General features: G+C 41.9%; 3 protein-coding genes across 6 annotated transcripts in view; 2 read left to right on the forward strand and 1 right to left on the reverse strand.

Moving 5' to 3' along the window:
• Positions 1-13,462, forward strand: part of LOC135322094 (ankyrin repeat domain-containing protein 26-like) — a 162,921-nt gene that overhangs the window by 64,496 nt on the left and 84,963 nt on the right. The gene's annotated exons all lie outside the window — the stretch shown is intronic.
• LOC135322098 (uncharacterized) overlaps positions 1-13,462 on the reverse strand; it is a 31,331-nt gene that overhangs the window by 8,077 nt on the left and 9,792 nt on the right. For all 4 annotated transcript variants that reach the window (XM_064489641.1, XM_064489640.1, XM_064489639.1 and 1 more), the window contains exons 3-5: positions 13,024-13,171; positions 10,412-10,495; positions 179-870 (exon numbers count right to left, since the gene is read on the reverse strand). In XM_064489641.1, the coding sequence (XP_064345711.1) occupies positions 179-870; positions 10,412-10,495; positions 13,024-13,171 (924 nt within the window). The remainder of the gene's footprint in view (positions 1-178; positions 871-10,411; positions 10,496-13,023; positions 13,172-13,462) is intronic.
• Positions 2,986-13,462, forward strand: part of LOC105092859 (ankyrin repeat domain-containing protein 7) — a 34,667-nt gene continuing 24,190 nt past the window's right edge. Inside the window, exon 1 of the mRNA XM_064489643.1 lies at positions 2,986-3,997. Within this exon, the coding sequence (XP_064345713.1) occupies positions 3,522-3,997 (476 nt within the window). The 5' untranslated portion in view covers positions 2,986-3,521. The remainder of the gene's footprint in view (positions 3,998-13,462) is intronic.

Below are 13,462 nucleotides of genomic sequence, written 5' to 3' on the forward strand. Positions count from 1 at the left end.
GGAGGCTCACACGCCCAATCACTTAACCCTCCAGTCCCCTCAGTCTCTGACCCTTACGGGCACCCACGACTGACCCAGTCGGGCCACCGTAGTCGTCTGCTCACTATTGCAAGGGTCCCGATTTTTGACTGTTTCTCACAGGGACCTTTCCCATTTTCCCTGCACCCGCGCCCATTACCTGAAATGGGTTGTCGCACCCCGCCGCCTCACCACAGTACAAGCTCTTCTCTCTTCCCATCCCGAGTGACCGTGCGCAGACTCAGTCGCGACTTGGAGGCTGGCTGCCGCCGCCTGGCAACCTCCCAGAGAACGGGATTCTGGGTTCCGGAGCGTTAATGGCAGGTACGATGGCCGCGCCCTCTTGTCAGCCGCTTGCTGGGGGCGGCCATGATTACGCCTGTGCCGTGCAGCGGATGATTCGGCCTTTGTTAGGCGATTGGGCCATTTAGAACAGGGAGAAGCAAGTGTTCCTGAGTCCCTAAACACAGATGTCACTGCTGCTTTTAGCATCTCAGAAGCCCATACCTCCTGTGACCAACAGAGCAGCTCCCTGACCCGGCAGTTGAGCTTTGTCTCCAGCAGCGCAAGCAGTGAGGTAAGATGGCCGCGTACGTTCATACCGCTTCTTACGGGCAACCAGCGCGGCCATCTCCCCCGAGGAACTCCCCTCCCGTAAAGAAAGGTGAAACTTTTTCTAGGCGTTGGAGAACGGCGAAGAAGAGAAGCTCTTCTCTCGGGGAGGCTGAGACCCGGGAGGAAGAGGCGGGACTTCACCCAGTGGGCGGAGCTGCAAGAGTGGGTCAGTAGGAAGATCTTGAAAAGATTATGTTGAAAGTGGGAACTTTCTCTCAGGTGGCTTGACCCTGTTGACTTTAAAAATAAAACAGCCAACTTACTTGACCAAAAAATGAGTTTATTCCTAAATAGCAGAGACTCACAATTCGAGACAACAAGTCACAGCAAAACCCATGGTCAAGTCCAACAAAAAAACAGGAACTGTTATTTTACAGAGAAAAAGGAGGTAGTTGGGAGGGGTTGTTTTGAAGCAAAGTACGTTGGAGAAAAGTGAAAATTCAGAGTGAAGACGGCTTCTCATTGGCTGAGTTGCTGGGGTAGTGGATTTCCTGTGGGAGATGCAATGTACAGCTCTTCTTGTTGGGGTCTGTGATTGATGATTTTTTCCTGTTGATTCTTCTGTCGGGGTCTCTAATTGACAGTTCTTCCTGAAACGGACCTGGAGTGGTACTGCCTGAGATCTCCCTTTTCTGACCTCCCTACTCCATTTGAGTGAGATTTTCCTTTATTAATTTTCATGCTCCAGAAGCCCACCTGAAATAAGGGTGTGAGTGCAAGCAATTTATTTGGGAGGTAGGGGATGGGTCAGTGAGACGGGAGTGATGGAAACCACCACAGAGTGCATCCATAAGATTACCCCTGTGGGTAATTGGGGTTCAGTCCTGTGGGGAACTCTGGTAGATTTTGTGAAAACCACCTCCAAGTTTTCCCAGTCAAGGGCTGATGAAGCTGAGATATTTATGTAATCTCTGGTTCCTCACTGTTGAGGGCTACTGCAGGGGCCTTAAAGCTCGAGCACTTTCAGCCTGCCTCACGGGCAGGTCTCAGGCAGAGCCTGCAGGCGCTCAGGGAGAAGCCAGCCAACAGCATATGGGCATGGTGAGTGCCTAGGCAAAGTGGGGTACCAACAGCATTCACCAGAGTCCTGTTTTTAATAACCATCCACGCAGTGCTCTGCACATCCCAGGCATCATTTTGGAACACCTCTAGAAATGATTGCCTTTTCCTATGAAAATAGCTCTCTAGAAAAACAATTCTATTTGGTGGTCATACCAACTGGTATAACAGCTCACCTCCAAAATGACTCCCAACGATTCCCGACGCCTGGTATTCACACCCTTGTGTCATCCCCTTCCACATTGCAGGCCTGAGGTTAATAGTTTACAGTAGAAGTGATGGCCTGACACTACTGAGATTAACTTGTAAATGACACCTGAGCTTCTGTTTTGGAGGTGTTCAAACCCTTTCTCTCAACTTACTTTGGGAGAAGTTGGTTGCCTTATCATTGAGGACAGAAACCACCTATGAATAGGCCCAGGTAGCAAAGAACTCCTGCCAACAACCAGGGAGGAACTGATGCCTTATTATATCCAAGTGTCTTCTGATAGCCATCTTGGAAGCAGGTCCTGCACCCTAGTTAAACCTTAGAATGCCTGCAGCCCCCACCAATGGACTGACTGCTACCACATGAGGGACTAAGTCAGAACCACCCAGCTGGCAGCTCCCAGATTCTTGACCTTCAGAAACTGTGTGAGCTGTTAAATGTTTGTTTTAAGCCACTGGATTTGGGAGTAATCTGCTATGCAGCAATAGGTAACTCGGATGCTGGGTAAAAATGCTGTAATTGATGTCTCTGGATTCCTTAAACAAGTTCCTAAACTTGTGAGATTGTTCTGTCAAGTCAGGGGGGATTATTGGCAATTTCCTCTTATCTTGCATAATGGAGAAATTAAAGGCCTGTGGCTCTGTTAGATTTTTAAAACTTAATAGAGTTTAACAGTCTTGCCTGATTTGAATTAATACAAGTGGTTTATATGACAGTGTTTTGAAATGATCATAGTAATTAACAAAAATGACCATTTTTGCAGGGCAGCGGCGGCAGTGGCAAGCAGCGGCGGCGGCAAGCAGCGGCGGCAAGCAGAGGCGGCGGCAAGCAGTGGCGGCGGCAAGCAGCAACGGCTCTCGAACACACCTCAATGAAAGCGGCGGTGGAAGCTGCTGAGCAGAAAGACGTAAGCAGGCTAACTATAGCTGGCGGCAGCGAGAGGGGATGTAACCTTTTCGCCTCAAGGCTGCGAGGTGCGTAACCCCGAGCGGACCCATTGCCAGCATTGCCACAGGTGATTTGATTTCCTGTGACTGTAGCTTAGACAACCAGGCGTATTTTGTAACATTTTTACTTTAAAGTCCTTTTGGACTAGGTGCCATCTGGAGCAGGGGCAAGACCCCTAGTAAAAGTCGTACTGTTGATAGACTGACGACCAAAATTTTAAAAGTGACTCTTCCCATTACCTCCTCTCCGCTCTGCGAGGCAGATGGGAGCCATGGCTTACCCCTTACTCTTCTGCTTCCTGCTCGTTCATCTGCGATTGGGAGTTGTTGGCGCTAGCCGCGACCCTCCGGGTCGGCTGGATTCCCCTCGAGAGAGCACCCTGAGGGCGAAGCAGCACTCCCAACAGTGGGCTCGAGCCTCTGCCTCGGACGCCTCAGCTCCCTGGAGCCGCTCCACCGACGGCACCATCTTGGCACAGAAACACGCCGAGGAGGTGCCCATGAACGTGGCCTCATACCTCTACACCGGAAACTCCCACCAGCTGAAGCGAGCCAACTGCTCCAGTCGCCACAAGTTGGCGGGCCTGCCGGGAAAGTCGCCTGCCCTAGCCAGCTCCCATCCCTCCTAGCACGGGGCGCTGGACACGCTGACACACGCCACCAACTTCCTCAATATGATGCTGCACAGCAATAAGTCGCGGGAACAGAACTTGCAGGATGATCTGGAGTGGTACCGGGCACTAGTGCGGAGCCTCCTGGAGGGTGAGCCCAGCATCTCCCGGGCGGCCATCACCTTCAGCACGGAGTCGCTGTCCGCACCGGCCCCACGGGTCTTCCTCCAGGCCACACGTGAGGAGAGTCGCATACTTCTCCAGGACCTGTCCTCCTCGGCACACCACGCTGGAGACCGAGTGGTTCCACGGCCTCCGGCGCAAGTGGAGGGCCCATTACACCGCCGCGGCTCCAATCAGGGGCCCCGGGGCCTGGGCCATAGCTGGCGGCGCAGGGACGGGCTTAGCGGGGACAAGAGCCATGTCAACTGGTCCCCGCCTTATCTGGAGTGCGAGAACGGGAGTTACAAGCCCGGGTGGCTGGTCACTCTCTCCGCTGCTTTCTACAGGTCGCAGCCTAACCTGGTCCCGGAATTCAGGTAAGGAGGGAAAAAAAGATAAAAGCAACGTCTTCCTTCTGGTTTTGTTGTTAGTTGAGCGTGTGGGGAAGGAATGCATGGCTGTGACACTTAACGCCTCCCACTCTCAAAGCAGAGACCCAGGCTGAGGGACACCCCAGGCAGGCGTATGTGCTTAGGGACAAGAAGCGCCCCGTTTTTGTCAGTTTCAAACGCTCTGTGAAAGCCGTTCTCTCAAGTCAGTTCCCCGGCAAGGGGCAAAGGACGGGCAGCTCTTGGTAGAGCTGAGATATGCCCTGTTTCTCTCTAACCCTCCGGAGATCAGAGAGAGGAGTTCTCCGACAGGGATGATGCACTGAAATCTGGTGAGCTCAGGGTACGCAGCAAGGTGCAGAGTGACAAGCCTCTCACGAGAGTGGAGAAGGGAGAGGGAGGAAAATGAGTTCATTGTTTCTGCTACTTCAGGATAGCCTTTGCCCGCTTCCTCCTACATGTGTAGTTTGGGGGCGCCAGTTTGTTGTTAGTCAGTTACCAGAGCGCATAATGAAAACAGTGCAATCCCCTCGGCAGTTCTGTCTCCTCAGCGGTGAGTCAGTCTCACAGTATAGCTGTCCCCAGGATCCAGACTTTGCAATTTAGTCACTGTGTTCCTTCTACTCATCTCCCTCCTTCCCCCAATCCATCTCCTATTCCTTGGTGCCCTCCTTCTCCTGCTTTCAGAGTTAGGCATACCTAAGGGTTCTCCTGCCCTTCACAGACAGACACTATATAAACAAACCTGGTTGAGTTATCCTAGGGAGGTAGGGATCAGTTCTCACTGAATTCAATTAGGGAGCTGAGAGGAAAGAATAATAGTTCTGTATTTTCCTGCCTCAAGGTATAGCATTTGTGGGAAGGTGCAAAGTGGCAAATTAGCAGGTAGTAACTTATGCTCTGAGATGTGCCTGATCTTTGGGGTGAGGAACTCCTAAGAGCCCTTAAGAGTGAAAGTGAACAGAAAGGAGAGCAGAAACTCCAAAGAGGGCCTGGGAGAGGGTATAGATTGGAATCCTCCTCAAATCCCAGTGGGAAGAAGGTTTTAGGGGTTGAGCTGCTTCTCTACCTCTTGGGAAACTGGGCAAAAGTGAGAAATGTTTGTGTGCGTGCGCGCATTTTACTGCCCTTTTGGCACAAGGACAGGATGATGACTTGGTGAAAGATACCAGCAGGCGCACTGGGTGGCAAATGGGAGGAGTCACAAAACTTCTTTGCCTTGGCACTGTCATTTACTGCTGAATGACCTCAAATAAGTTGCTTTATCTTTCTGGGCCTCAGCTACTTATCAAGTAAGGGAGTTAAACTAGATGGTCTGAAGGAGCCATCCAGTTATAAAATTCTGCAGCTGTTAATACTGGCAATGCTTGAGAAGGCATAAATGAAAAGCAACCCCTTTCCTTCGATTCTGTAGGACCATATTAAATGTTTTTTGCGTGTGTGTGTGTCCTTCTATCTCTTTCACAAGGATCTTGACTTAAACCAGCATAACTCTTTCTTAGTTTAATTATAATCTCATTTCCTCTTGATTCCTGCAGGATCCAATTAGTAAGAGCTGAGCCTAGCTTTGAATCTTTGCCATATTGTTTGCTCAGAAGAGGAAAGATCAGCAGATGCCATTTACTTCCAGAAAATTGCTTTTGGCCTTCACATAAGCCTTTTCAGGGAGTCCCAGGTCCCAGGATTGAAAGATGGATCCTATCTATTTATGTCTCTCTCTCTCTCTGTCTCTCTCTCTCTAATATATATTTTATGTTACTCTCCATGCTAACTGCTTTGCATGCATTATCTTGATCAATCCTCACAACATTCTATGAAATTAGGTTTTATTAGTTTCCCTATTTTACCAAAAAGGAACCTGAAGAACAGAGAGATTAAGTTTCTTTCCCAAGATCACAAAGCAGCTAAGTAGTAGAGCCAGGATTTGCGCTCATTTCATACTTTTAACCACTATGCTAACCTGTCTAATGAATGAGTGCTGCATGTATTATAGCTGCTGTGTAAAAATATATGTATTTTCAAGGGTCAGACAAGGGGCTGGGGATGAGAACCATTTATTTTCAGAAGTATGTCTCTTAAGGCTTAGAAATTATGGGTCACCTAAATGAACTCAGGCCTTCTGCTAGCCAAGATAAAAGGCTGGAAACACAAGGGGTCTGAGGTTGTGAAGGCTCACATACCCCCTACTTAGTTCTTGGACTACGTTCAGAAAATAGTGTGTTTCTTGCTGAGTCTCTTTAAGTGCCCTCATAGTCATCGATGGTGTTCTTTGGCCAAGGCGTGAAGCCAGGCCACTTAGTGTCTGGCTCTCTACAGGATCTGGCCCCTCCTGGCAGCATGCATGACCAGCAGAGTAAGCGCTCTCCTGTGAGTGCTTCTGCCCATGTCCCGTGCCCCTCAGGTGCAGTATTGAGGATTCACACAGATGTTAATTATTGGAACTGGAAGAAATCCTAGGTCAGATGGTTCCTCCTGTTTCACAGATAAAGGAGCAGATCAGAAAGGTGGAGTGACTTGCCCAAAAATCACATATCAAGTTTTTAACAACAGAAATAGGATCCAGGCCTTCTGCCTCTGCTTCACACTATGCTTGCCATAAATATATGCTTAAAGCACATTTCTGTGGCTCTCTGGGCCTCTGCACACAACTTATGCTGGGGGCATAGTTTACGCTCTATCATCTTTTAGGACCAAAAAGGAAAAAAAAAAAAAAAAAAAGCCCATATAACAAAGCTGTTGTTTTTTTTTAATTGAGATATAGTCAGTTTACAATGCTGTGTCAATTTCTGGTGTAGAACATAATAATTCAGTCATACATATACATACATATATTCATTTTTATATTTTTTTCATTATAGGTTACTACAAGATACTAAAGTTCCCTGTGCTGTACAGTAGAAACTTGTTTATCTACTTTATGTATAGTAGTTGTATCTGCAAATCTCACACTCCCAATTTACCCCTTCCTAAGCTCTTCCCCAACTGGTAACCATAAGTTTGTTTTCTATGTTTGTGAGTCTGTTTCTGTTTTGTAAAAAAGTTTGTCTAATTTTTTTTTTCAGATTCCATATACGTGATATCGTATGGTATTTTTCTTTCTCTTTCTGGTTTATTTCACTTACCATGACAATCTTAGGTTCATCCATGTTGTTGCAAATGGCATTCTTTTATTATTTTTTAATGACTGAATTGTGTTCCATTGTATGAATATACCACAACTTCTTTCTCCAGTCATCTGACAATGGACATTTAGGTTGTTTCCATCTTGGCTATTGTAAATAGTGCTGCTATGAATATTGGGGTGCAGGTATCTTTTTGAATTAAAGTTCCTTCTGGATATATGCGCAGGAGTGGGATTGCTGTGTCATGTGGAAAGTGTATTTTCGGTTTTTTTTAAGGAATCTCCATAGTGTTTTCCATAACAACTGCACCAAACTACGTTCCTATCAATAGTATAGAAGGGTTTCCTTTTCTCCACACCTCCTCTAGCATTTATCATTAGTGGACTTTTTAATGATGGCCATTCTGACTGATGTGAAGTGATACCTCATTGTAGTTCTGATTTGCATTTCTCTGATAATTAGCGATATTGAACATTTTTTCATGTGCCTACTAGCCATTTGTATGTCTTCCTTGGAGAACTGCTTGCTTAGGTCTTCTGCCCATTTTTGGATTGGATGGTTAGTTTTCTTATTAAGTTGTATGAGCTGTTTATACAGCTGCTGATTTTTTAAAAAATATTATATTGTTTACTTCAAACATTTAAGAAAAAATATTTCAGTGTGTCATTTCTGTCTCTTCAAACTCATAAAAGGCAAAGGTTTTTTATATTGTTGATGTTTTATCATCTAAGATGTGTATTCTAAAATTTTATAATGTAACTGAATAGTACATGACAGGTATGGTAACAGGGTAAACCACAAATGAATTTTTGGGAAGCCATGGGAGCTCTTAATCATGATTTTAAATACATTTTGAATCTACAGAATGTTATTTGCAAAAATGAGGCTTTTAAAAATCAGTATCAAAAAATCTATCGGTAATGATTTTCTTATGGAAGAAGAGAAGAAACTTTGTTGTTAAGATTTTCATTTAATTTCAGTGAATATTTCAGCTACAGTTTCCTCAGGTCTAGCATACAAGATTCAAGCATTTAAATTACATTTTATTTTTAGACAGTATAAATCCAGTACATGAAATTCAAAAGTAATGTGGAGAACATGCTCAATTATCGTCTTATATTAATGCTTATCACTGTAAAACACCTCTCAGAATAAATTTTATTCCCGTCTGTTTCAGAATGATACAAGTTTCTTAAATTCTAAGGCCTGGCATAAAACTCCCATTGGAAGAGAAACTTACTGCTCATTTCTTTTTCTTCCCCCCCCCCAGAAGTGGTATTAGTTGCTTTACCTAAATGGCTCATGAGTCTTTTGTTATAGACTAAACAGTGTAAGTATTTTAGGCCTCATCTTCCATTCCAGCAAAAAAAAAAAAAAAAAAAGTGAGAGTTAATAATTTAAGGTATACCCTAAATTACTTTTATTTATCACATTAGGTTTGTGATGTCTTGGTACAGTTTTCTTTAAAGTTAAGTCCTTTAGTTTTGCATATGAATTGTTCTGTGTGGGACTTAAAGTACTATGGATTTGGATCTCATTTTGCTAAACCATAGTTACCTTCCTGGTGGTGGCTGGAAATGTTCAGTGCCTAGGATGAATACAAGTGTTTGTTGAATTTAAATTAAGGTAAAGGAAACTTTGAGACTTAATTCTTACTTGATGAGCAGTAAGGGATTTTGGAATTCATTTGATGCCTTTCCTCTTCCCATTGCACAGTGGAGACTCAGACCCAAAGGGCTGAAGGAATTTGCTAGGGTGGTGTAGGTTTTTGGGGTGTGTTAGAATTTAGACGTTTATAGAATATCCATCCAGAACACATTCTCCTCAAGCACACATGGAACATAATGCAGGATAGATCACATGTTAGATCACAAAACAAGTCGTAATAAATTTAAGAAGACTGAAATCATATCAAGCAAGCCAGAATGGTATGAAACTAGAAATCAATTACCAGAAGAAATCAATTTCTAGAAGAAAACAGGAGAATTTACAAATATGTGGAGGTTAAATAACATGCTCCTGAACAATGAATCAGTCAATGAAGAAACTGAAAGAGACATTTTGAAGCATCTAGAGATAAGTGAAAATGGAGGTATAACATACCCATGCTTATGGAACACAACAAATGAATTTCTAACAGGGAAGTGAATAGTGATAAAGTCTTCCATTAAGAAACAATAAAAATCTTAAACAATCTAAGGTTATAGTTCAAGGAACTAGAAAAAGAACAAATTAAGCCTAAAGTCAGTAAAGGAAGGAAATAATGAGATCGGAGCAGAAATACACAAAATAGACAATGGAAGAGATGAAACTAAGGGTTGGCAATGGAAGAGATGAAACTAAGGGTTGGTTATTTCTCCAAAGTTTAAAGCAGAGTACTCTAGGAGGTGTTGGGCAATAATTACTAGTCTTTGTATAACCTAAGCTCACTGATTAATGCTTACTGCAGCACTGTTTATACTACCAAAATACTAGAAATAACTTAAGCATTCATTAATAGAAGAATAGATGAAATGTGGTATATTCATACAGTGGAATTCTATGTAGTTGTTAAAAGGAATGAACTAAAGCTGCATGTACTAACATAGATAAATCACAGTGTTGTGCAAAAAACCCCCTAAACCAAGGTACAGAAAGATTACACACACACAAACACACACAGGATACCAACATATAAAGTTGTTTTATCAACATGGAATATTATATTGTATAGAACTGATAGGTATATAAAAAAAGTAATAAAAGTATAAAATTACACACAGGAGTAATGATCACTACCTTTTGGATGGGAGAATTCTTTTAGAAATCTCTGAAGACAAGGGAAGGAAATCAGATTGGAGAGGTGTAAGATTTAGTATCTTATGTTGACTGGTGGATACATGAATGTATTTTATTATCTAAGTCCTTTGTATATAAGAACTATTTCAAAAAATGATCCCAAATTATTCACTAAAGAATTTTCAGCTTTAATAAGCTCAAGGGGGAAAAACACTTATATTTTCCTCTTTCTTGCCTCAATTTATCAGACTTTTTAAGGTATGGCTAAGTAGTTTGAAAAATATTTTCAATAATGGTATTAATCTCCAAATTAATGTGGTAGGCTTTATTAAGTTTAATAAAGCACTAAAAATTTTGACTTGAAAGCTTTCATCAATTTAATATATGAAACATTGTTAACAATAAAATAACTGACAGCAGAGGACATTAATCATTGTAAAAAAGCAAAACCTGTATATGGATACCTTACTCCATTTATTTTATGTTTGCTTTCATAATTTACCTTATGAGCCAACATTCTGTATAATTCTTCTTTTGTAATAGCTAGTTGTTCTCCGTCAATGCTATTGACCACAGGAATGATGAACTAGAAGTGAAAAAAAGAAAAAGGAAGAAAATTGAAGGGGATGTGAGGTGCTCTGCAAAACTACTCTAAGTGCTAGAAGTACTTTCTGTGATGGCATCATCATCACTATAAAACGGTCTATTGAATTTTCATCATCAGGAGTTTACATTATACTGAATCACATCAAGCAGCAAAATCCAAATGTTAATAAGAAAAATAACTCATAATTCAACAAATAAAAACCATGCCCAAGTTTATTTTCAAATGGTGATGCTTGAATGTATAATATATACCCTAATATGTACTAAGATTTCTTTTAAAATGCAGGTAATAAAAAGTAGTTTTTAAAAAGAAAGTCACAGTAATTTAAGTAACTTTCACTAAAACTTAAAAGTACTCTGTACTCATTCAAGCAATCGATAATTATGTTTAAGACAGTCTCCTGCCTCTTAGAAAGAGGCTAGTTTTAAAGAAAGACAAGAAACACGTTTTAAAAAACTAACAAGAGATTCTTACATGACAATATCAACAATAAAAGGGCAAGAAAAATGTGCTAAGTAGAAATATACTTGGGTGTTAGTAACATACTAAAGATGCAGATGAAATTAAAGAGTGCAAAGAGAACAGGAGAAAGCTATTGGTAATGCTGTGCATGAAGAAAGGTGAAGGTAATACATTAAAAATAATGTATCTTTGATAAGAAAAATAAGAAGATAAAGTGAGAAAGGGCCCCTAAATGGAACACTTTATGCAGAAGAAAAAGCTAAGAAGTGAGATGAAGTGGTTTCAAGAGTTATAGAAGAGAAGTGATGTAATGAAATCGACACAGGAAGGGTAGAATCAGATTATTCAGATGGCTTTAAAATTAGGGAAAGAGACAACTATAGGAACCTGAATATAAACTGAGAAAGGGCTGAGAATGATAAAAGAAAAGAAAATAGAAAGGATAAATATAAGAAACACGGCAAAATTTCTTATGGGGAGGTAACTATAAATTAATGAGAGGAAGGTGTCAGGAATTAATCAACAACTTTGACTCGCTGTATTAAAATGGAGACATTTCAGCTTTTGAATGATCCCTCCATGTAAAGAATTGAAGAAGCAAGACCAGGGTGAACAAGGCGATGGGAGAACCACCACACACACAAGAGCCCTACAAGAGTCTGACTGCAAGTGCCATGTGCTATGCTGGTGGGCTTACATCAGAGGCCAAAGGTTCTTTGCAGTAATTTTGATATTCTTGTAGAAATGGTTTATTTAAAGAACATTTCCTGCAAATGGCATCAGTAATAATGTACCCCTTTCTGGATCCACGCAAAGTCTTCTAAAGTTCCAGCAATTTCAAAAACTACCACTTAGTAATGCTGTAAATATACGTGGATCAGCCAGAACCAACTTTTACCTATTCACCAAAGATAAGTGTCCTTTTCACACTTGGAGCTAACTGTCAGCTTTGAAAACATTCCAACAGCTATGCTTCAATGTTGTTCTTTCCTTACTCTCTAACAAATTTTAGTTTTAGAATGATATTTTACTGCAGAAAGATACATTAAACCAACCTATAACCATAAATACTAGCTTCCCAACTTATCTTCCCCCTGCAAACTAAAAAAAAAAAACCAAAAAACAAAAAAAAACTTAGTGCTCCCACATCTGCTGAACATCTATGATGTGCCATCTTGGTGTGACCACTCGTACACTGCCCTGGACTATATATGCACATACACATATGCTATTACAATATAAACCTAGAGGAATACATGGTTCTTTTTTTAAAGGCAATTTATTCACTCAAAATTCCTTGCGTCAGTACTCCACCTCCTCTGCACTCCCACCCCTCAAAAAACACTCAAGATTTAAGAGGCTTCCATTTAGAAAAAATAATTAATTTTGTGTACCCCTTTGCAAAGAAAAATTATAGACCCAAATGGGCATTAGTATTCCCAAGGACAAACCTCTCTCAATCACACTGCACAGTTTAAAACAAACAAACAAACAAACAAAAAACCTGCCTGTAAGAAATAAAAACAAAAGTAGAAGATATTCCAGAATTGTTGTCCAGCTTGACTGTGAACTAGGAAAATAAAATAAATGACAAGAGAACACTGGGGAGGGGCTGGCCTGCATATCCATTTGCTCTTCAATTAAACCAAAATCCTCCCAAAACTGTGAATGCTCAATTTCATATTACTTAAAAATCCTGTATTAAATTACACTTATAGTATTTTCTTCCTTCCCTAACCAGGGCCTCTTACAAAGTTGGGAAAGTTTACATAGTTTATTCCAGTGTCCGATTTCTCCAACAATGGAGCTCTATCAGTATCACCCTCAGGGGCCACCAAGAGCAAGCCTGACTACAGAAAGCACTCCACTGATGACAGCCCCCATTACTCCTCCCGCCTGCCCTTCTCTTCTACTTGAGGACCTCACATTCCTCACAAAAGAGAATCTTATTGAAAGGCAGATGTCACTATGCCTTATGTCCAGTCTGTTTTCTGGGTTTACCCCTTGGTTGTTTTCATTCAAATTCAGAAGTACCTGTAGCGTACCTCGGTGTTTGTGTAATATGTGTTCCACGATGACCGCAGGGACTCCTGACCACCAATATCCCACGTGAGAAAATGAGTGTTCTTCACGACTGTTTCTTCAACATTGCTTCCTGTGGTTGGAGATGTATGAACCACTTTGTTCATTAAGCTGTTAAAAGACAGACACCATAAAAGCTCGTCAATCCCGAGAACCTGAAGCACATTTTCCCTGTACTTTTATATGAATCAACCTTCCTTACTTGCATCAGTGATGGTAACCACTAGCAACAGAAATGGAACCCCAGAGAACATTTGTGCAAATACCTAGACAGAACAAATCCTGAAGGAAGGCTGGTTTTTTTGTTCTTTTAATGGAGTAAACTACAGGCTTGATCTGGATAGAAGGCAACTGTGAGGAGAAGTTGCATCTCTGTGGCCAAAATTCCAGTAGCTCCCGTGC

This window comes from Camelus dromedarius, chromosome 9 (genome assembly GCF_036321535.1).
Source record: "Camelus dromedarius isolate mCamDro1 chromosome 9, mCamDro1.pat, whole genome shotgun sequence".
NCBI lineage: Eukaryota > Metazoa > Chordata > Mammalia > Artiodactyla > Camelidae > Camelus > Camelus dromedarius.